Here is a 23381-nt window from a genome sequence, read left to right as displayed (position 1 = left end):
AGCTAATCGGAGACAGGCACGTACGTAGACTAATCAAAGCACCAATGTTTCCCTAGCTTGGGAGCGACAGACACGGTACACCCCTCAATTAAAAGAGGAAGTCAGTACCGACGAATGTGGGTTTCCATCTCAAGCACTTATCGTTTAATTTCTAAGGGGGCAGACTTAATTAGAGGCTCGTGACATCAGCGTGGGGACCTGGGAGCGCCGCGCGGCAGACTTGCCTGACAAAAGGAATCGCAGCCGCCATGCGGGAAAATGCTAAACTCCGGCATGAAAGGCTCCCTGAAGCTCAGCTACGCTGCGTCTTTGGCAGCTGCAGAGGCGGCTGTGTGTTCGCTCTCCCTGTGTGTGGCTCAGCAAGACTCCTGAGAAAGCATCCAGAGGGTGAAATTCACCCTTGTGCTGAGGGCGGCAGAAAGCCAAGGCTGGGGCACTACATTATGTCCCACTTAAGCTCCCTACGCCGCATGTGTCACTGTATGCCAGATGGTCCTGCCCCTTCTGTCCCTACCTGAGAGATTGACTTCCTCTGGGAAGATCTAAGAACAGGCAGAACCTCTCTAGTCCAGCACCCTCGGGACCTGACCGGTGCCGAACCAGAGAACTCGCCCGACCACGGGAGGTCAGCGTTGTCTAGAAGTATCACCAACACGGCCATTGCTTGCTGGGCTCTTAGGAGACATTGAGGCGTAAATCAGAGCTAAATAATAGCACAGAACACTGAGAGCCAGGACTGGAGGCTGTAAACAAATGTTATGGGCCTACTGGAAAGTTGGCCACACCCATGCTAAGTGGACATCCAGCGCGCTGAAATCATGCCGGACCACAGAGGTTGCCGGATGAGAGTGCCGGATTAGAGAGGTCCAGCCTGTACCTTGATGGGTTAAACGGTGCCTCTGCCTCATACTGCCCCTCAACCCATGGGTGAATTTCACTCTGAGACAGCAGATGGCATAGGACCAGGATCTGAACTGGATAGGTACAAGGCTGGGAGGACATGCAGGGATTTGCAGACCGAGTCGGACTACTGAGTCCGTCTGCAATCAGTGCAGAGTGTGTGCTCTGAGGTATGTTCCACGGTGCTTGCACCCAGGTTTAGTTGGTACAGGGAAGGACACTTCCATTGCTTCTCTTTGGCCTCCGCTCCACGGCCTCGTGTCTCATTCAGTGGTCACCAACCAGTAGATCTTGGAGCCTCTGACAGGTGATTCTGACTGGTTTGGCCAAGAGGCTGCCAAGTGCCAGCACTTCAGCTGCCCCTCCCCCCACTGCTGCTCATCTCCTGCCCTTTGCCTTGGGTTCCCCTTCCCCCTCCCCCCCCTACCCCCGAGCCTCCTGCTTGCTGGGAAGGGAAGGGAGAGGAGAGGGGATTGATGTCAGGATGTCCCCTCTTCCACCCTGTATTCTGTCTCCACAGAAAAGGGAGGGGGACACAACAGGGCTTGGGATGGGGGGAGTTTGCTGGCTGCTTTTGGGAGTGGTGCAGGGCCAGAGCAGGGGGGACCCTGCCTTAGCCCCACTGCACCCCCAGCCAGGAGCCAGGGATAAGCAGTGTCCAGCTGGAGCCAGCTCCTAACCCTTCCCTCAGTCATGAACCCCCTCCTACATCCCAAGCCCCTGCCCTAGCCCTGAGCCCCCTGCACCCACACTCCCTTACCGAGCCTGTACCCTGAACACCCCCCCGCACCTCAATTCCCTGCCCCAGGCTCAGCTCAGAGCCCCCCTCACACTCAAAATCCCTTAGCCCAAGACCAGAGCCTGGTCTTAAGTTGCACTTAGTTGAAAAAGTGACCTCGTGGCTAACACGGTTGGAGACCGCTGGTCTAATTATTAAGAACATCGATCCAACGTGCCCATTTTGCCTCGGTTTAATTTTACCTCCCTGTAGCACGTACAGGATTCCTTTCCCAGCAGCGGGGCCCACAGCATCGCCAGGCCCCCAGAAGGGGCGGAGCCTCAGGTGGAAGGGGCGGGGCTGAGGCCACTGGGGCAGTAGCCGCGGTGGCCGGGAACTCTGGGCCCTTTATATCACTGGGCCCTAGGACATGTCCTCCCCCCATAAGTGGGCCTGTTCTCCACGGTTCCTGCCTTTTAAATACTAATATGGCACCTGCATAACCTTTGGGTAGAAAGTGAGTGAGAAGAAGCATTCAGGATGTGCTGACAGATATGGAGGCAAGAAGGAACAGATCGAAGGGGATTGCGGATGCAGAAATACACTCAGTAAAGCTAAACACTGGACCCAAAATCTGGAGGGGGAAGATTCACAAACATTCAAAAGTATTGTAGACCTCTTCCTTTGCAAATTGTGGCAAAAAAAAGCTGCTCTTAAAAATTCCTACAAAATGTTTTCCTGAAAAATTGTCATTTCTGAATATTTTCAGGTTTTATTTTTTTCACTCGTTTCATTCTTTTTTCCTTTATGAAATCTACAAAATCATGACTAGAGAGAAAGTAGATCAGACGGAGTAAATAGCATTTCCTTATAACAAAAGACATGGGGGGGCAGGGTCACCAAATGAAATGAATAGGTTGCAGATTTAAAACATATACAAGGAAATATTTCTTCACACAACATACAGTCAACCTGTGGAACTCCTTGCTAGAAGATGTTGGAAAGGCCAAGATTATAAAGGAACTAGATAACTTCATGCAAGTTAGGTCCATCAGTGACTATTAGCCAGGGTGGGCAGAGATGGTGTCCCTAGCCTCTGTTTGCCAGAAGCTGGGAATTAACACCAGGGAATGGATCGCTTGATAATTACCTGTTCATTCCTTCTGGGGCACCTGGCATTGGCCACTGTCAGAAAGCAGGATACTAGGTCCTGCCTAGAGCAGGGGCCTGGACTTGATGACCTTCTGAGGTCTCTTCCAGTTCTATGATTCTGTGATTAGGCTAGATGAATCTTTGGTCTGACCCCATATGGCCGTTCTTATGTTTGCCACTGAAAAAGAGAGGGAAATGCAGTCGGAAAGAGAGAAAAACAAAACTTGTGTTGGTTTTTCAGTTTCAGAAAAGGGCTGAAAGTTGTTTTGGGGAGAAGGGAGTCAGGTTTTTTTTAGTGAAAAAGTCTAAAATCTCTTTCCATCCGGCTCTGTTGGCTGTTTGGAACTGCTGTTGCGTTTCCTCACCTGAAAGATGAGGAACAAGTGCAGTATGTGAAATCCACCTGAAAAACAGGATCAGACAGATGCTCCCCTCAGAAACACAGACCGCTCAGCTCCCGTTGAATTCAGTCAGAGTCATTTCTGCATCTCTCCGGAAAAAAAATTGGCCCATCCTATTTGCCTTGACCTAGATAGAGAAACATTCGAGCATTTTAAGCATTGCATTTTAGCTGAATGGCACAAGCAAGTGCCTGAAACACCACATTATTAACTGTGATTACAGCTACGGTCATATCATGATCCATTTAAATTCCCTTTCGGCACAATCAGCAAGGGTGTTGTTTAACTCATGGCTGGGTAGCCGCCATCTCACAAAAAGCCTTCCATCTGCTGCCAATGGAATTACTACTACTTTTTTTTTTTTTTTTTTTTACTCCGACTACAGATAGATTTTTTTTTTAATCGAGTGAATCCAGGGGTGGCTGGTGCTAGGGATGTAAAATCCCGTTTAATAGGATTGTTAACTGATTAAAGGTGGGGCAGGCAGGGGGACTCCTGGAGCACCCACCCCACCCACCCACCACGGCCGGGCTAGAACACCCCTCTCCACGGCGGGGTTGGAGCAGCCCGCTGACTGCAGTGGACCCCATGGGGGTGAAGCAGCTGCCTCAACCCCCACCACTTAACCACAACCTGCTTGTTCTTATCTGCCTCTCAAATATATAGAATGCTGCTGCGACCTCCTGTCTCTGATCGTTACGAACCATTCGGCCTCTTTTCTTACTTAACATCAGAACGGCCACACTGAGTCAGACCAAAGGTCCATCCGGCCCAGTGGCCTGTCTGCCCCCAGTGGCCAACGCCAGGTGCCCCAGAGGGAGGAAACACAACAGGGAATCACATGAAAGACTAACAAGATGGTTTATTAGGTGATAAACTATCTTGTTAGTCTTTAAAGTGCTACCTAGTCCTGTTTTGTGTTTCAGCTAGACCAGACTAACACGGCTACATCTCTATCGACAGGTAATCACGTGATCCCTCCCCTGACACCCACTTCCAGAGAAACAGAGGCGAGGGACACCATTCCTACCCATCCTGGCTAATAGCCATTGATGGACCTAACCTCCGTGAATGTATCTAGCTCTTTTTTAAACCCTGTTAAAGTCCTGGCCTTCACCACATCCTCTGGCAAGGAGTTCCACAGGTTGAGTGTGCACTGAGTGAAGAAAAACTTCCTTTTGTTTGTTTTAAACCTGCTGCCTATTCATTTCATTTGGTGACCCTTTGTTCTTATATACTTATACTTCCTCTTCGTTCTGTGGCTTGGTATCCAGCTCTGTTCTTGCTTGAACCTGAGGTACTGCTGTTTCCTAAACCTGGACATGTTCTCCTCAGTTCTTGACAGTGTTCTTAGAGGGCCCCTTAGAGGGCGATGCCTGCCAGTTAACCTTTCACGTCCCTAGTTGGTGTAAAAGGCTATGGCTGAGTCACTGTTTCCTAGATCTGTTACAAGAGAAGCACCTTTGGTCTCCTCACGTTGACACTTACCTTAAGCATTGCCCAGCGGCCCTAATTCTACACCTCTGAGCTATTCGACAGCGTCCCTTCTGAGGGACAGATTGTGTGGGGAGTGCAGCATTTGCACCTGGGGTTTTGCACCTGCCCAGTGAAGAACTGTGGGCAGAACGCGGAGTCTTTTCACCTGGGCCTGCCAGATTGTGGGTGCAAATCAGGCCGTCAAGAGAGAGGCCACTAGTTAGATCTGCGCTCATCGCTCTCTTTGCGGTGCACAGCTTGAGCCTAATGAAAACGAACAGCCCGTGGGCGTCACGGGAGCCAGATGCTTGAGGGTTTTAAGACTGGATAAAACCCAAGAAAATCAGATTACGGAGAGCAGCCCTGCACTAGTAGGATCTTAGCTGCATCCTGCTTGGTCCATCTCTCGGTTCTAGTGTATTTTCAGTAGAAACGGGTGGGGCAAATGCTGCTAACTTCATTCATCGGAGGAGTTCCCTTGATTTCAGTGGCATTGTATTCGGCACATGAGACTAGCTCGCTGTGGCACTGGGATACCCCGGAGAGCGATGCCATAAGGAAATTGTTCAAGCGGTTATTAAGGTAAGCAGAAGATGGTCTAGAACAAGAAGCAACAGACTTAAATTGCAGCAAGGGTGGTTGAGGTTGGACATTAGGGGCATGTCTAGACTACATGGCTCCGTCGATGGAGCCATGTAGATTTGTTTACTCGGCAAAGGGAAATGAAGCGGCAATTTAAATAATCGCTGCTTCATTTAAATTAAAATGGCTGCCGCGCTGAGCCGATCAGCGGTTTGGCGGCACAGCGCTGTAGTCTGGACGCTCCGCGGTCGACATCAAAGGCATTTGTCGACCTCCCCGGTAAACTTCATCCCATGAGGCATAACAGGGAGGTCGACAAATGCCTTTGGAACATCCAGACTACAGTGCTGTGCCGCCAAACAGCTGATCAGCACAGCGCGGCAGCCATTTTAATTTAAATGAAGCAGCGATTATTTAAATCACCGCATCATTTCCCTTTGCCTACAACCCTAATTTACCTAATCTGTCAATGGAGCCATGTAGTTTAGACATGCCCTAGGAAAAACTTCCTAATTCTGAGTGGTTGAGCACTGGAATAAATTGCCTAGGGGGGTTGTGGAATTCCATCCCTGGAGATATTGAAGAGCAGGTTGATCAGACGCCCGTCAGGGATGGTCTAGACCGTGCTTGATCCTGCGGTGAGGGAAGGGGACTGGATTGGATGACCTCGCAAGGTCCCTTCCAGTTCTAGTGTTCTAGGATTCTGAGGCCTCCCCATCATTCTCTAGGATCTCAGGAGCATCCCTTAATGTGCTCTTCCCACGGAGGCCACTCTGCTTGAGGATATGTGTGTGTTCCAGTTCACTTTCTGGTTCTCAGTGTCTAGTGGAACATATGAAGTAGGTGGCTGGGCATTTGGGATCTAACTGGAACCTTCTTTGCTTTCAAGGAAATTTGCCCCGCGCTGTTCGGTGTGTAAGGAGCCCATTATGCCTACCCCGGGTCAAGAGGAGACCATACGCATTGTGGCATTAGATCGGGACTTCCACGTCCAGTGCTACCGGTGTGAGGTCAGTATTCCCACCGTCGGCAAGGAAAGAAAACAGAGCTGGGCTTTGCTGTCCTGACACAACTGACTTTCTCTTGCGTGAACAACGGGCCCATGGCTGTTCTCACGCTGGTTCTACATTAAACATACTTCATCGACTTCAGCAGAAATTATTCCTGATTTGCACATGCACAGTGCAAATGGTAAGAGACTAAGGCCTTCTTGTTTCTATCAGCCTCCTTGTGATAGCAGATTACAACTCGATATTGAGCGCTTAATATTTGGGAACCTAGACATTCATTACCTAGATAGCTATGTTGCACCTATTGGCTTTATTAAAATCATCACTAATGCGTGTTGCAATGTGAGCAAAATTATACGAGTGAGTCAAAAAGGTGCAAGTTCATAATTAGCTGGAAATCAGCCTACAGCTTGTGGTTGGAGAACTGTAATGGGCACATAAACATGGTCATTCTTGTTTAAGTATGGTCCTTTCTGTGCTACTTTACTGGTGCACACAATTTTGATAGAAATGGGAAACAGAGACGAAATCACCACGGTATGTTTAGCGTATTGAACCTCCAAGGATTCTGCAATACAGCTGTTCCCTGTGGGATACATGGAGCCCTGTAAATCCACGGATATCCGCTTTATATCCAGGGGTATCCGCCTCCGCATATGTGGACGCTGATACCCACGGCTCATTTTTGCGGATGCAGATACACGTTTTGCATCTCGAACCTTGCCCATTTGCGGCTATCCGCTTTACACCCAGGTGGCTGCGGATATCCACGGCTCATTTTTGCAGCTACAGATGCAGATGCAAAATTGTGTATCCATACGGGGCTCTAGAGATGAACACCCATCAGATGAGAGGGCAAGTCGTGAGCCCCCGTAATGGTGCTGATCACAGTCAAAGGCTCCGCTGCAGGACTGAGTTCAGTTACTAGCTCTGCCCCGTGTAATCCCATGTGCGATCTCAGGGCCATCACTCCATCTTCACAAGCCTCTCTGTTTACAAAGGGCTGATAGTTACGCTGTCTCCTCCACGCTTTGTCTTGGGTATTGGATCACAAGCTCTGTAGAGCAGGGACTGTCTCTTGCGATAGGTCTGTAAAGGGTTCAGCACGCTGGACTCCCGGCCTTGGTTGTGGCGCTTTGGGTGCTAGCATAAGAATGACGACAGCCACGGGAAGGCGTACTCTCAGAGCAGCGCTTTGCTGTCATCTCTGGGCTGTGTTCTCTCCCTTTCTGGCATTCTCTCTTCCAAAGAGAGATCCCCTCTAGTCCACGACACTGGCAGCAAACTGGTTTCCGAGGTTTGCTCCTTGTTTTTTCCTGTTGGCCAGGATAAACATGTGTCTTGTTCCACAATGCGATGGCTCTTTTTTCCCTCAAAAGATGAGGAGGAAATAATCTTTTCTTTTCAGTTGGATTAAATGTGGCAGAGGGCGGGAGAGCCCCTCTCTGCATCGCCTCTCAGGGAGAGGATCAATCATGAAAGACGTGGAATTCGCATGCTGGCCGGGACGGATTCTGTCGCCGTGGGAGGGGAGTGTGTATTTCACCAGTGGGTCCTTTGCCTAATCCCACTCTCATATCCATTCTTCTTTTGGTCTTTATTTTTTCTTGATTGTCTAGGACTGTGGTGGCCTCCTGTCGGAAGGGGACAATCAGGGCTGCTACCCTCTGGATGGACACGTCCTTTGCAAGACCTGCAACTCAGCTCGGATCCAGGCGCTCACTGCTAAGGCCAGCACTGACCTTTGAGCATCAGCTGCCACCCGCCCATATTTGCCCATGGGGGGAATTGCACAACCTTTCCATTTAGCGTGACTCCTTTGCAGCCTAGAACCTCATTCTCTACAGGTCGAACCTCCCTAGTCTGGCACCCCTCGGGACCTGTCCGGTGCCGAACCAGAGAATTTGCCAGACCACAGGAGGTCAATATTGTCTAGCAGCATTACCAACACTTCCACTGGTTGCTGGACTGCTAGAGGACAATTATGGGTAAATCAGAGCTAAATCACAGCACAGAACACTGAGAGCCAGTTCTGGAGGCTGTAACCAAACTTTATGGGGCCGTGGGAAACTTGGCCACACTCATGAAAAGTAGACATCCAGCTAACTCAAATCACGCTGGACCACGGATGTTGCCAGACCAGAGAGTTCTGGACTGGAGAGGTTCAACCTGTAGTGAAAAAGTGAAGCTGGAAGGCTGTGGGACAAGCGAGCAAGTTTCTAAGTTTCTCCCTCTATTTGATTACTATCTCTTAAGAAGCACATTAAAACAGAGGAGATCGGTCTCTGTTCTCTTACTATGGTGTAAGACCTGATTTGACACCCATTGACGTCAGTGGGAAGCGACCTGTTGGACATAATTCCATAATAATAGACTTACACCCGTGCAAAAGCAGTGGGAGTCCAGATTAATTGTTCTCACCAGACAAACTATTAGGCCTTGAAATGGGTGTTGTTTTCAATCAGAGGGACACGGATTTGTTTTCAATCATAAGGCCCGTGTCTTTTTCACATGCTCTCGCTTGTCTCGACCCCCTTCCAGCTTGATAACTTTGTTTCTTTTTTATAATATTATCTTTTGCTGTTGCATCAGTGTAGTCAATATGGATGCTTCCAATTCACCGATGCTTAGGCGTTTGCGTATGAGCCCTCACGGAAAGTTGCGAGCTTTGCACGCACACACAGCCATATATCCTTTGGATACACTAGAAATATGAAGTCACTGAGAAGTTGGGTTAATTGTTTTGGGGGCTAGAAAGGATTAAAACATTTCAAAATGGGCTCAAATGAATTGTCTAATGAAAGCCACCACAAACATGCTCAAAAGGATCTGAAGCTATCCAGGGCCAATGCAGAGGCGTAGTGACCAGTGAGCAATGCTTGTTTCCAAACAAGTACTTCAGGAATGGAGTCTTGACCCAATAGAAAGACTCCCCTTGAACTGAATTCTACCTTGAGACAGGCTGAGGGATTCTGGTCCGATGGGAATATACCAGAGCTGGAGTTACAACACAAGCTAAGAGGATGGCTTACTATTTCAGCATTCAGGGTTTTCCAAATACCTGACATTCCTGGAGCAGGAATGATTCATTTTCCATCTCAAGTTGTACGTAGGCATAAATTACCCGCCAAAGAGAGCAAAAAAGACATTTTTCTCCTATAGTTTCACCACAGTTTCTTCTTTGTAGAGAAATGTCATTGCAAAGGAGTGGGTGGGGGAGGTCACAATTCCAGACAAAAAGAGACACAAGTGATGCACTCTTCAGAGGCTTAAAAATCTGAGCCAAGGTTACTAAAAATATATGCACCAGCAGTTTGTGGGTTTGGTGTTGGGTTTTGGGGGAGGGGGGAGATGGAGAGGGAAGGGGAGTGTTAATTAAAAATTAAATTATAAATCCACAGCTCATTTTGTAGAGCTATAATGTTCTTATACATGAAACCCATAATAACTAAGGTGCAAATTACATGGGAAAGGAGCAATTTTCATATCACTGCATTGACTTTAATATCTTATTTTGCAGCGGTAATCAAAGAAAACACCTTTAGCTGCACTTAACAAATTAGGAGCGAGAATCAAAGCATTTTGAGGTCCGAGTGACCAAATTAATAACAAATTTGCAGCTTTCCAGAGTAGCTTTGGGGAACATGGCTCTCTCTCACGGTGATAAATAGTACAATGTGCTTCCCCCTTCAGCCTTTGTAACAAGAGCTGAATAAAATGACACCACCCAAAGCTGAAAAGGAAACTGAGTTAAATGAGACGAGATGGGTTAGAGCCAAGCGAAGAATTAAAGAAGGTGAAAAATTGCCTCTCACGGTAACTCCAGAAAATGGTATGTCCCCTTCCAGTTCCAACATTGTGGTTGACTTTTATGGCAAAGTCCTGCAGAATGTAACAATGAATGATAACATTTCTGTAGTTGTTTTTAAAACTATCCTGAAGATAATTTGAGAGACTCTTTGGGGTCTGTCCTCTTGATATTTTCACCAACTTTTCATGGAGCTAGCTCTCTCGGCTTCAGTGAAGTTAATCTCGAGTTGCACCGCATGAAAAGGAGAACATATTCCTAGAAATCTATGAAATGGCTGATCAAGGCCCTAAAGAGTATATTGTTCTTCAGTAAATCTCTTTGGACATGGCTGGTAGGACATTAACTATGTAGCAGCTGTTCACCATCATGTTGGATTTGACCCCAGCCTTCTCAGCATTTTCCCCCCGTAGATCAGTTAGTTAGGTTTTAATTTGTTTCATTCAAAAAGTGAAGTGCTAGGTCACTTTTTTTAAAACGACGACATGACTGCTAATAAATTCCTTTTGCTCTCCTGGTCGTTAGCCATGGCCCTGAGATCATTTTGAGCATTAGGGGCAAAAGATGGTTAAACACATGTCTGAACTGAATCTGCCAAAGCATGGAAGTTCAAAGTGTCGGTGGCTAATTTCACTTGATCACACATTCCATCCGGCCTTACAACGGGGTTTCTTAGCATCTTCTCACCAAACCACACTGGGAATGGGATGTCTGCCACAGAGCAAGTCCCTGATAGAAAAGGTAGCTCTGAACTTCCGTGTCCTTCTAGATTTAAGTCAGTCTGTCTGTAGCACTGAGCATATTAGAAAGCAAAAAGTATTAGCTACTGTACGCAGGACAAGGAACTGTGCTTTAGTGATTAGAGAGGGTCCAAAAGTCTGGATTCCTGGATCCTTTCAGCACCCTGGCCACAGGCTTATTGTGCAATTTTGAGAAAGTCACTTAACCTCAGTCTGTCTATCTTTCTGACAATTCATACTAACTTCCCAGGGAAGTGAAGTGCTTAAATTAATTTCAGATTGATTGATTCAAAGCCAGAGCCACACTTTCCAAAGAGTGGGTTTGTGGGTTTGGAACAGCCCATTCCCGATCCAAGAGCTAGCCAAGAAGTCTAGATATGAACTTCTCCACTTTTTGGGTGTTCTATGGATTTGGTTGGAGGAGGACCTCTTAGATTAGTGTTCCTCACGCATTTTGAACTCCTCCGGTGGAAGGGGAAGGGGTGAGTGCTGTTATCACCATTTGTACAGTAGCTAACTTTCAAGCTTGAAACATCTGGGCAACACTATTAGTGTTTTCATTGTTTGTCCCAAAAATAGCCAAAGACAGTTGCCCATTTGGGTGAGTGAATAAGTGCCTTGAATATTGTTTTCTTAAATGCATTTGTATGTGGTGCTTAAGCAGCTATCAGCATATTTTGGAAGATGTACACACATGCACACTCACCCATCTGCCTCCAGAGTTTCAGCCCTGACACTCCAGGGTTCAAAATGGAAGTGCCGATGGATTTTTAATCATGGCATTGCCAGAACGCACTCACAAAATATTGCTTAGCCACAATCTTTATCACGTATTTATTACATATTGCCATTTATCTGTTCCAAAGAAGAAGCTATTTTACCCAAAAGTCCTTGTTCTTTTAAGGTGCACTTCTAAACTCATGATAAATATTCACTTTGTTTGCTGACTCATTAACGTGCCCACATTTTTCTTTGACCAGGAGTGTGAAGATAACCTAGACTTTTCTATTTCAATCCACAGAGTTTTTGCTGGTGGTTTTCTAGCATTTGTGTGAACTCGGGGCTTGAGCCCATGTTTCGGGTCACTCCACTGGGAGTTTAGGGTACAGGAGCAAGACTTTGCTTAAACCTTGGCTTGGAAAAAGTGCTTAAGCATGTATTTAATATTCAGCATATGCTTAAGTACATTCCTCAATGGGCCATAAACAGATGCTTGAATTTACTACATCAGATTTGGTTGCCGCGGTTACAGCCAAATCCCCGGTGATGTCATCAAAGCGAATGATCATATTTGTAAATGTAATTGCTTTATTGTCATGTATTGTTTTATTTGAATTGTTGCCTGAATGTTGCCTCCTAAAGCAGAAGACAAAAGCACAGCTTTAGACAATGCACCTTTTTATTATGATTTTTGTTAATGATTGGTAGATTTTTATCACAGCTGCAAAATACTTGGGGGATGACTTAGTCATAGCGACATGGGGGAAGCCAACTGTGTGTAGTGCTGGGGTCAGCTCTACACGCCTACATCAGACCCTCAGGGCAGAAGCAGGACTTAAGTGTGACATCGGTCTTGAGTTAGCTTGTTATCCGGGGTGAATTACACACCCTACAAGAATCAGAGAGCTCTTGATATAGACATTGCATGTGGAGAATGTCACAGAATAAATCCAGTCTAGTAGCACGTATTTTGGGCCGAAAGCTTCCAACCTATCTGAATGTAGCAAAGTCTAGCGGAGGCTACATAATGGCTGGTTCTGCAACATAATCGCCCCCCCTCCTCCAACCTGATGTGTAGTGGGAAAAGAGGACAATGCAAAGACCTCTGGAGAAACCCATAATCAAGATCTGGGGCGGGAGGTCGGGGGGAGGATTGTGTTTCTTTGCTTTACTCCAGTTTAGAGCATAAAATTCTGTGATGGTCCATTTCAGTGTAGACACTTAAGCAGCACAAAAGGTTTTTTGGTCAATGCTGTTTGTTAATAGCTGGTACCTGTGGGTGATTTGAGATCAGTTCATCCAGTAGTGCTTATAATGCTTTATATCGCTATCACCACTACAAATCTGGGTTGGTGCACAAGGATGTGTGGGTTTGGGTGGTGAAATTCTATAGAGGAAACACTATTTGTGTCTTGATACACGTTTGAGGATCTGTTGCAAAGGAATAGAGAGGGCTGTCTAGTGCCATGTAGACGTCAATCAAGTGAGAATTGATGTAGGGACTTGGAGAACAATGCTCCCTGGTAAAGTTGGTCAAAAGTGTTTTACATTCAACTTCTATTTTGTTGAAAAATTGTCAAATTTCCTTTCTCACAATATCTTCTGCAACTTTTGTTGATATTTTAGTCAAAACGTTATTGATATTTTTCATCCAAATAATTTTGAAATGCTTCTTGGATTTACATTGACTAAGAGCGAAGTTTTCTTACCTCAAAATCACTTTAGCAAACCAAAGATTTCAGTGATGATTGCAGAACCTGGTATGGATATAAAAATCTCGTACTAATGTCACAAACAGGTACATGGAAAATGAATCTTTTCCGGACTTTATGAAACAAACACATTTTGAAAAGTCTCGCATATTCTTTCTTGTGTTCTGATTTGCTCTTCTTCCTGTGTGGGCACAATCTCCCTAAAATCCAAATAATGTGACTTTTCTGGGAATAACAGTGTTACTTCTGGGGGGGGGGGGGTCATGCACTGTCTGGCTTGGAAGGTAATGACAGTGTCTGTTGTCCTTGGTTTCAAGGACTGAATGGTGCAAGCAGATCACAGCTGTCTCTCCCAAGATCAAGAAACTCTAGTTGAACATTCTACCTTAATGCCATTCCTTTGAGCTCAAAAAAGGTGGTTTTCCATATACATTTCCAGGAAGATTGTTGTTCCTCTTCAGCATTTCAAGTCTGCAGTTGGACGAGTTCATTGTCTTGATGCCTTGTGAATTGTGCGTGAAGTGTGACTGGCTGTATCTCGCATCTTAAGCCATCTGTGAGTCCATCCAATCCCATTGGCAGAAACCATAGACAGAAATAACCTCATCTCGGGTTTGTGATGAAGTTTTCCGCTTTGTTTTTAGAGACACTAACTATTGAAAACTCAGTAGACTAGTTTGAATTATCTATGTAAAACTAATATATGCTTTTAGACTGTCCTGAGACTATAACTAATTGAAGGTACAGGCAGCCGCTGGTAATGAGGGCTGCTTTTAATGTTCTTGTCCCTTCTTCATTTCAGTGCTGCTGTGTTCTACATTTTTTGAGGCACTAACCTATATCTAAGCAACTGCCCCATAGATTTTGCGGCTGTGCTAACAGGGCTACTCTGAAATGTTCATTTTTCGTTTGTGTGTCTTCCCGATTATTCCAAAATCTTTAAAAAAAAATGGTGATATACTCTTCAGTCATTCAAGCCCAGTCTTGGGAGTCAGAACTCCTGGATTCTATTTCAAGCTCCACCTCTTTCTCCCCTTGTCACCTTAGACAAGTCATTTATCCTGTTTCTCTCCCTGCCCCACTTTATCCATCTCTGTAGTAGGGATGATAGATTGCCTGCCTCACATGGGTGTTGTGAGACTTAGTTAAAAAATGGAAAACTTTTTTTGAGCTCTTTAATCAAAGTAGCTATCTGCATCCGTAGCATCAGCGGCAGGAGTGGTGTGCGTGTGCCTCCCACATCAGAATAAAAGAAAATGATTATAATTATTGCTTTTAACATGATTGTCAAATTGTGCCTTAAAGTTTCAGTCAAATCTAACCATGTAATTCAGAGCAATAATTCCGGGCCTTATCTCGGAGAATCCAATCAGCAATCTGTTTGAAAAGCTCGATTTTTAAATACTTTTTTTTGCGGAAAATGAGATTATTGAAGGGTTCTCTTTTTCTTTTTTCTAAATTTTTCTCCTCCAATTTTATGTTGGCATTAAAGGGGCAGCCAAAATGCACATTTGTCTTGGTTGCGGCATTTTCATCTGTTTTGTGTACTTTGAAGGACATGCTACTCTGTCATTTTATGCATAATGAGATCTCTTTAAACTCACGCCAACCAATGATGGTTTTTTCCCCTAAAGTTATCAGCCTTTTTTTTTAATCAACCAACTTTTCGGGTGTGGGGGAATGTGTTGCAGTCCTTGCTACACATGAATTCTAGCTTTCACTGTCAAGATGAGATGGTAGGTAGTCTTCCCCAATCTTGGCTGTAGTTGTCGGCTGACACAAACGTTCAGGGAACGTAAAGAGAAATAGTGTTAACTAGTTCTGTTTAGACGCAGGAATCTTTTTGTCAGCTCAGCTCCTGTTTCCTTGGTTTTTTTTGGTGTCAGATTACAGAATTAGGATTTCCTAAAGATGAACAAAAATGACACTTTATGTGCAATAATTTGATGGATCCAGACTGCAGTTTTTTCCCTGTGAATTGGCGGGTCATGGTATATTGAAATCTTGCCTGCAGCCAGCGGTTCATTTGACCTATTATCTGGTCCATCTCATTGCTCCTAAAAGACTGCAGCACTGCAAAGCTTACGCAGCAGTTCTGGCTGCCTTCCCCCGCTCTCATTTGCTCCATATTTACTCAGTTTAACTGAGCTTTTCTTTCGGCTGAAGGTCAGACGTGAGCGATAGGAAACGCTACACGTTCTAAACAAGCAGAGCCGTTTTCACCACCGTGTTCTTTAGGTGCTGCGCCGTCGGCTTCACTCGGAGAGAGCATTCTGAGAGTGCATTTGACAGGTGCAGCATGCAAAGCCACAAAATACGCTTTTTAATGACCTGCTCTCTCTAATCCTGTAACACGGCTGCAGCCTTGCAACACAGAAAAGCCGTCTGGAGGCAAAGCACTTAGCAGAGCTTTGCTCTCCTTTGCAAAACATGAAACTTTTCAAACCAGGCTGTGTCTTTAGCCCTTTTATTACACAAAAGGCTGGCCATTATTTTCCCCGGGGATTTTTTTTTCTTTCTGTAACCTCTGTGTGGCAATGTTGATGAGCTTGCGGTTTTTGGACGAGAGTAGATGTTGCATATTGATGTTAGCATTTCAAGGGCCCGTGAGGCTTTGGAATGTATGAGGAGCCTCTGAAGTTAATATTCACCATGTTTTAAATATTCAGAAGTAAAAAATCTTGGTACACATGGACTTGGTACACATGTTATTTCTTTTTCAACCAAGCCGTGCGGGGAGCGTGACTCTGCTGAGTTTGCTCTAAAGCTTCTGTCGTTCCAATTTCTCAGAACCATTTGGAACTAAAGGCCTTGGCTTTTATCCCACGTCACTTCGAACGGCGGAGCTGGTGATGGAGTGGCTCCTGATTTCTGGTAGGATGGAGTCCAGCAGGTGGGACTTTCACGAGGTCCTAAGAGAGTGAGGGGCACCCAATTACCACTGAATTCTAACCCCTTTATTAGTTCTGCCTGACAATGTGGCATCCTCAATCAGATTTCGCTTGCTCTGGAGTCTGTCCAGAGAGCCTGCATGCCTGGTGCGCCGTGAATCAGCAGTCACGCCACTGCGCAAGCACAGCTGTGAAACTGGCATGAGCGGAGGCTCGAGCCTGTGGCTTGTATGTGTTAGTGCTGCCGTCAGCAAGGACAGGACAGGGACGTTCTGTTCCAGGATGTTGGACAAAGCTCCCTTCAGTTTCACTCTTCAATATGCCAGCAGAGATTTTGCTTCATCCCCAAGCCCTGGATTGCAAGGGGCAAAATGAACAGAGCCCTGTGCAGCTATAAACTCTGCATCCCCATCTGAAGCCGCAAAAACGATACGGCCGTGGATATCCACGTGAACATCCGTGGAGGCGGAGGCCTGCGAATATGCAGCAGATTTGCACAGATTTGCAGGGCGCTCAAGATGAAACCTGCCAGCAGAAATACCTCCAGAGATACCAGATGGGAAAACTGCCAGACACTTTAAGTGAGGGTCAGGTAGAGTCTGAAAACCCTCAGCCATGCCGTTGTGCTGTTCGTTATTCCCGTCTGCTTTCCCCTTGGGTGCACACTTTGCACAGCGGGTCTTTGCACACACACACACACTACGTGCAGCCTCTTGTTGTGTCAGCCTAAGACACTTGTTCCCAGATCTACTTGTGCAAGGGGCCACGGTGGGTCCTATGCAGGCTCTTAACCCCGTGATGCTGTTGTTTTTGACTCACAAATAATGCAGCCCTTTTGAAATCCCCATTCCCCTCTCTCACATTCCTGATGAAGGCAAGGCTGTCTATGTCGAATGGGCATTTCTTGGGCATACACCTTGAATACGTTGTTAGGAGGGATTTCACGATCCGTTCCTCTTCAGCCCTGGTGGTTGGGTTGGGTTGGAAACAGTCTTTTCCCTTTTGGACCAGCCCTGCAGAATTCATAGTTGCAGTGTATGGAGCAAAAATTCAGCTTAGATTGAAACGAACAGGGATGGCTGCACAGTGGCTGCAGTTCTGAAAGAATGACTCTGAAAGCTCCCTCCTCCATGTAAACTGCCATATTCTTCATGAAACTCCATTGACGTGATGTGTTTGAACTATTCTATAGGAACTGATAGCAGGGATAGAGTCCTTTCATCGTTTCAAGAAGTGGCTTCCCAAAACCACTATAGAAACGTAATTTTTTAATTAAATTCTTCAGGACTTCTCCACGAGGGAAAAGGCTTTTGGAAACATGAGACTTCACCCAGATTACATTTCATTGGTACCGAGGCTTGTGTAGATGCAGCTGATAGTTCATTGAGTAATCATAAGAATAACTAATTAAGTCAGGGGTGGGGAATCTAAGGCCCGGGGGCTGGCTTGTCTGGAGCTGGCCCTGAGGTTCAGGGCTCCCCCCAGCAGTGGGGAGCCCATGCTAGTGAAAGGTGGGGGGAGTTGTGTCTCACTTGAATGCAGCCCCCGACTGATTTTTCTGTGGGTCAGTGGCCCCCGACCCAAAAAAGGGTCCTCACCCCTGTATTAAGCACACATGAACAATAGACTTCTAGAAATAAGAAGTGTTTGATTTTTCCTATCCGTAGTGCAGCTGCCAGTTTTTCTAGCATTGTGTGCAACTGAGATGAGAACCTGGCCCAGATCACGCAGGTTCCAAAATTTTACTTATTTTTTTGAAATAATTTTTCTTTATCATCAGTTTAATCTTCCAGGACCTGGCCCCATGCAACCTTTCCTCACATGAATCATTCTGCTGACTTTGATGGTGTCGTTTGTGTAGGAGTAAGAGAGACAGGATTGGGCCCCACAACAGGATCTAGGCAAATGAGTGCAGAAATACTCCATTTCCACTCAGGCCTCATGTAGCACGGCTATTCTGTGTAATAAGTATCGGGGCCTGACATTGCAGTATGTGTTCTGATCTTACCTATGACGTTCCAGCTTTCTAGGCATTGCAACTCTATTCTGATTCACATGTTTGCCTCTGTTTAAATTGCGATTAGAGAACAGCAAGACCTATGGTGCTCATGGAGATGCAGTGACTACATCTAAAGGAGTTATCTTCCTCCTACCTCTACACAATTTGAAGGTTGGTACGGAGCCCACCTGTAAGAGAGGAAGACCTAACCGTCCATGCACAGGGGCTGTGGACGGTGTAGCTGGTATACAGCTTTCAAAATCCTGGACTATCTGTAGGAATGGAAACTTGGGTCCTTTTCAGCTCTTAGCTAGTGTACTTTCCAGTGAGGGAGTTTACGAGTCGGTTGAACCTCTCTGGACTGGCACCTTTGGAATCTGACAGATGCTGGACCAGAAAATTTGCCAAACCCCAGAAGGTCAATATTGTAGTGAGTAAGTCTCTCTTTATTTTCATTTTGCTGAGATGAATACATGAAACAGTGCTGCTTAATAATGAATAACTGCACTGATACACCCTAAACCTATCCAAAGCTTATCAGCTCTCTTCATAATAAATTGTTAGTGTTACATAATTGTATTGTATTGGCACAAGGAAATAAGTAGATAAAGCTTTTAAAAATGCCCATGCTTAGCTGCATGGCCAACACTTTCACTGTTTACTGGGTTCTGAGAAGAATTTTAGGGGTAAATTAGAACTAAATAACAGCACAGAACACAGAACCAGGACTGGTGACTGTAAACAAACTTTATGGGACTGCGGGAAACTTGGCCACAGCCATGCTAAGTGGACATCCAGCTCACTGAAATCATGCCAGACCATGGAGGTTGCCAGACTAGAGAGGTTCAACCTGTACCCTCATTTCTCTCATGGCAGCAGCATTAGTCAGATATACGTTTTCATTTTCTTTTTACAATGAATTTCTAGCCCACCCGGTTTCAAAGAGATCCTTCCAAATATGGCCTTGACAGGGGACTGTCTTTCTGAGTCACAGGGGACAAATTGAAATAGAAATACCGATTCCTCTCGCTTGCACCGGCGTAAATCTGGAATAACGTTGGTGGTGATGTAGCAATAGTGGCATGAGGTTGTGAGCAGTGTCTCTGAGAGTTTTGAACTCCCTCCTCCTCCACCCATTTCAATAGAATGTTAACCCGGACACCTAACGATGACCGAGTGGATGCCTACGTGGTTGCAAAATTCTCTGCTGATCGTTTTGCCAGAATTGCCCAGTTCTTCTGGAACTGGACTAGAGTTTGGGAATTGGGGGCGGAACTAAAGAAGAGCAAATCCTATTTTCCTCTATGTCACAGCCTCACTGTGTCTTTTCAGCCGAGATAAAAAGTACTGTACAAATATAAGAATCTATGCAATAAATAAATAAAGCAACCAAGCCAGAATAATTTGAGGCACACAGGACTATGTGCAAACCCTTCCTTTTTTGTCCAGCAAGCACTATTATATCTCTCATTTTTGTCTGACTTTGCACAAAGCACAGAGAATTTTTTAGCACTACTTCTAAAAAAGTCGATAGCTAGAAGGCGGGGGGAGGGTCTTACTTTCAAACACTTGGATTTTTCTGCTTGGAAATTCATAATGTCTACACCTGACCCAGTTCCCGCAGCTGCCAAAAAAAAAGAAAAAGAAAAGAGCGATTTCAATTTCTCATGGAACCATTTATCTCTTAAAATACGCCAAAGCAATTTGAGGTGGGGGTGGAGGCTTAACTATTTATCTCTGCCGCCTAATTTATTTTTCTCTGTATGTTTCTAACTGTCAAGGAAAAAGAAGGATGCAAAGCTATTCGTGGGCTGTATTATTGATGCATTGTGGTACCATTCTGCAGGGTGACTGTGACTATGTTGCTTCATCTAGATGGATGTTATAAGGTTCATCTTCTCCTAACCCTAACCCTAACCCTAACCCTTCGGGGAGACATGGATGACACCTGACCAAGTATTTTGAGAATAGAACAGGCTAGTCACAGACAGGGAATTTTCCAAATATGAATGGTAGGTGGGGGGTGTAATTTAGTTTAAGGGAAAAGGTCACCTTTCCAAGAGAAAGCAAAAAAAGACATGATCCGTTGCTTCTTTTTACATTGTTCTTTTTTATTGTTGTAGTGGTTGTTGCTAAAACCAAGAATGGGGAAAATAGTGACATCTGAAACATTCCATAGACTGGAGACAAAGCCATGTAACTCCTGTTCAAATATTGCTTCCCTTCAGCTGGAGTTTTGTCCTGGGTTTTCCACAGCTGCGCAGCATCAAAGTAAAAGACAGGAAACACGATTCTCTGAACTCGTCCATCTCCCACTCATTGCGCAATGCTTTCCCTGTCGTGTGTTTTCTAGCCTTTGTCCAGTCGAGGTGGTTTTTTTTTTTATTTTTAGCTAAGATCTTAAAGCACAATGGTTTTGGCTAGAAACTGGGTTTTCTCCGTATTGCAAACTATGGGAATACGTGCAATGATCGGGTTTGAGAGAAGACCGCCTTGCGCGGTGCTAGTTGTCTTGAGGTGTAAACGGAGATGGGTTTACTCTGAAACACACGGTTGCGGGGTTTGGGTCATTGTTTAATATCCTGAGATTTGCCCATTTAAAAAGCAAAATGGTGGCACTTTTTTGTGTGTGCACAGTGCCTTCTCAACGGTTCTGGATTGGTTCTGGAAACCCCTTCCGAGTAGACGTGGAGAGACGCTCTTGACTGTCCTTTGAGCCAGACAGATCACAGAGCTATGTCTGTCCAATCAATGGCATTTCTAATTTGCCAGTTGCCATAGTCCTGAAGCGTCTGAACAGCATCAGCAATATGTTGCTTATGACTTAGGGGCTTTAGAAACATTCTCCATTTATTTTACTATCTGGACAAAGTGCCTTTCCTGAGAGCCATGACTCTAGATCTTATCCACGGGCAGAACAGGGAAATCATCCAAGTGCAGAGCAAAGCGAAGAGTGATCAAAATTAGACCAAATTTAAGCAAGATGGGAATGCCAAAGATCATCTCTTTACTAAGGAGCTCAGACTTCTGCTGGCTGTGTCACTCACCACCCGCATATGCCTTGTAGATATCCCTTCTGGAGAGTAATACGTTGCAAAGCCCTGCTCTTGCTGACTCCTTGCGAATGGCTAATTTAAGGGACTCCATTTTGCACACACCCCAAAGTTATGGAGGCTATAGAGCCAGCGACCTGTAGGGAAGCGAGCTTGAAAGTATGTGTGGTCAGGAAGATCTAGGAATATTTGCACTTTGGGGAACATCTTTTGGGGATGTTACGTATTGGATTGTAAACTGCCCGTGTTTCATGTGTTCTTCCTTGCAGCTGTATCGTGGCAGATCATTTCTCTGCACTCTTTGGGCAAGGGGTTTTGTAGTAGGAAGAAGGGTGTGACTTGTGGAGGATGGGTTTTTTATCCTCTTGATGTTCTGTGCTGGACAGGGTGTGGTTGTGAGTAGAGAGGACATCTCCTTGGCTTTAAATGTGAATCCCTAGTTTACCAGGCAGCAGAGAGGTGGAAGAGCTTGTGCCTAATCCAAAGAGATGCCTCCTTGCTGGAAATGTCATGTCTTCAAATCCTAAGTAATGCAAGTAGAGCTTTCAGCACTGGCGGCTTATTTATTGGGACTCCTGGGTGCCAGTAATTTACTTAGTGAGCACAGCCACTACATAGCACCTAATCAACCGGAGGCCTAATCTTGGTGCCATTGAGATCAGTGAGAGTTTTGCCTTTGACTTCGGTGGACTCGTGTTTGGGAGGTGGACTTCGGTGTATTTGTGCTGCCATGATCCATTTTCCAGAGTTTGATTTAGTGGTTCTAGTAAAGACCCGCTAAAGCGAACTCAGAGCGCAGCTGGAACTCCTGCTCCTGTGAGAAGTAAGGGAAGCTGAAAGGAGCATTTGCTCCTGTCGGCCTCCTGCTGTGGGGACAGCGGGAACACTGAAGTTAAGGTCCGTCGATTCCAGCTACATAGTTAACATAGCCAGAATTGCACATCTGAATTCGATCTTCCCCTTTAGTGTAGACCTGGCCTTAATCTATGAAGACCCAATCCTGCAAACTGCTAAAAGTGCATGTGGTCAGGTGCTTTATGCCCTCAACTTCCCTCGAAACTGATCAAGCCTTATATCAATTTCACAGGAATTTGGAAGCACTCAGCGACTAGCAGGATTGGCCAGTAAGGTGATATATGAAGTTTACAATCTGGCAATGTGTGCATGGATTAAAAATCTTTTTTTTTTCATATGTATTCAGAGAACAGCCTAGCCACCATTTCTATATTTATAAATATAGAGAGGGTTTTTTTTGTTCTCAGCCAGTTACCTCTTCTGAACCGCAATTTTCAGAGCAACCGGCATCTATTTTTCATTCAACACGTAAAATGACTTTTTTACAGGAAGGGAATGAAAGCTGTTGTAAGCATGTGTTTTCTGTAGTTGTATTCTGCATTATCCAATTATATTGAGATTTATTTTCCTCTTTGCTCTGCTCTTTCGGTTGTTATCCTTATTTTATCAGTTATGCTTTTCTCATGTTTTGTAAGGAGAGAAAAAAAATATGCAAAATTGCCAGATGCCTTTTTTCTTTGCAGAAGAAGAATCACAAGTGCCTTTTATTACATTTTGCCAATCCAATAAACTCCTTATAAATTTCATTTTTGTTCGCTCGCGTGTGAAATTTTTTTTCCCCGAGTTGAGTGGTGTTTGCTTTCTCTCAGCCTCCACCTGTAATTGTGTCTCCTTGCTCTTTCGCACTGAACCCAATTCTTTCACCGTTAGCCTCCCCAAGAGGTTTGACGCAGGTGCTCAAATCAGTTTCTGCCAGGGAAAGGATACTTGTAGATGATCAGGAGAGAACCCCCCAAGACTGGGGTAAGCCACTGCATGAACGTTGTAAAGACGAGCCTTTGGTTTGGAGAGCACTCCACTCCGGAACCCGGAGGTAAGCTGCAGTGTAGGAGTGTGCGTTTTGTAGGGATGCGAGGCTGCAATCTGAATGCCCTGCCTACAAGGACTTTGCAGACTGACCTGTGATCGGATGGAACACGCTGGCAGTGGAGGGGCGTGGCCTGTTTTGCGGCTGAACGTAAGAGCAGGGCTCCTCCCTTGTGTAGAGGGAAGATACAAGTGTGGAGCGTAAACCTGCTTAAGGGCCCCTTTGGCAACTCTCTCTAGGACTTTCGCTGAGGTACGTCACTTGCACTCTTCCCTGCTCAACACAGACTTTTTCAAAAGTCCCCCCCCCCCCCCTTTGGTATCCAGTTGTGGAGGGA

General features: G+C 45.5%; 1 protein-coding gene across 6 annotated transcripts in view; it reads left to right on the top strand.

Moving 5' to 3' along the window:
* The window catches only part of LPP (LIM domain containing preferred translocation partner in lipoma), a 558558-nt gene extending 535795 nt beyond the window's left edge, over nucleotides 1–22763 (top strand). For all 6 annotated transcript variants that reach the window (XM_075938236.2, XM_075938238.2, XM_075938235.2 and 3 more), the window contains 2 exons: nucleotides 6119–6239; nucleotides 7859–22763. In XM_075938236.2, coding sequence (XP_075794351.2) covers nucleotides 6119–6239; nucleotides 7859–7987 — 250 coding nt within the window. In that variant the 3' untranslated portion in view covers nucleotides 7988–22763. The remainder of the gene's footprint in view (nucleotides 1–6118; nucleotides 6240–7858) is intronic.
* Nucleotides 22764–23381: the final 618 nt, after the last annotated feature.

Source organism: Pelodiscus sinensis, chromosome 10 (assembly GCF_052426305.1).
Source record: "Pelodiscus sinensis isolate ZL-2025 chromosome 10, ASM5242630v1, whole genome shotgun sequence".
In the NCBI taxonomy this organism is placed as follows: domain Eukaryota; kingdom Metazoa; phylum Chordata; order Testudines; family Trionychidae; genus Pelodiscus; species Pelodiscus sinensis.
Note: the sequence above shows the minus strand (reverse complement) of the source record. Positions and strands in the feature narration are given on the sequence as shown.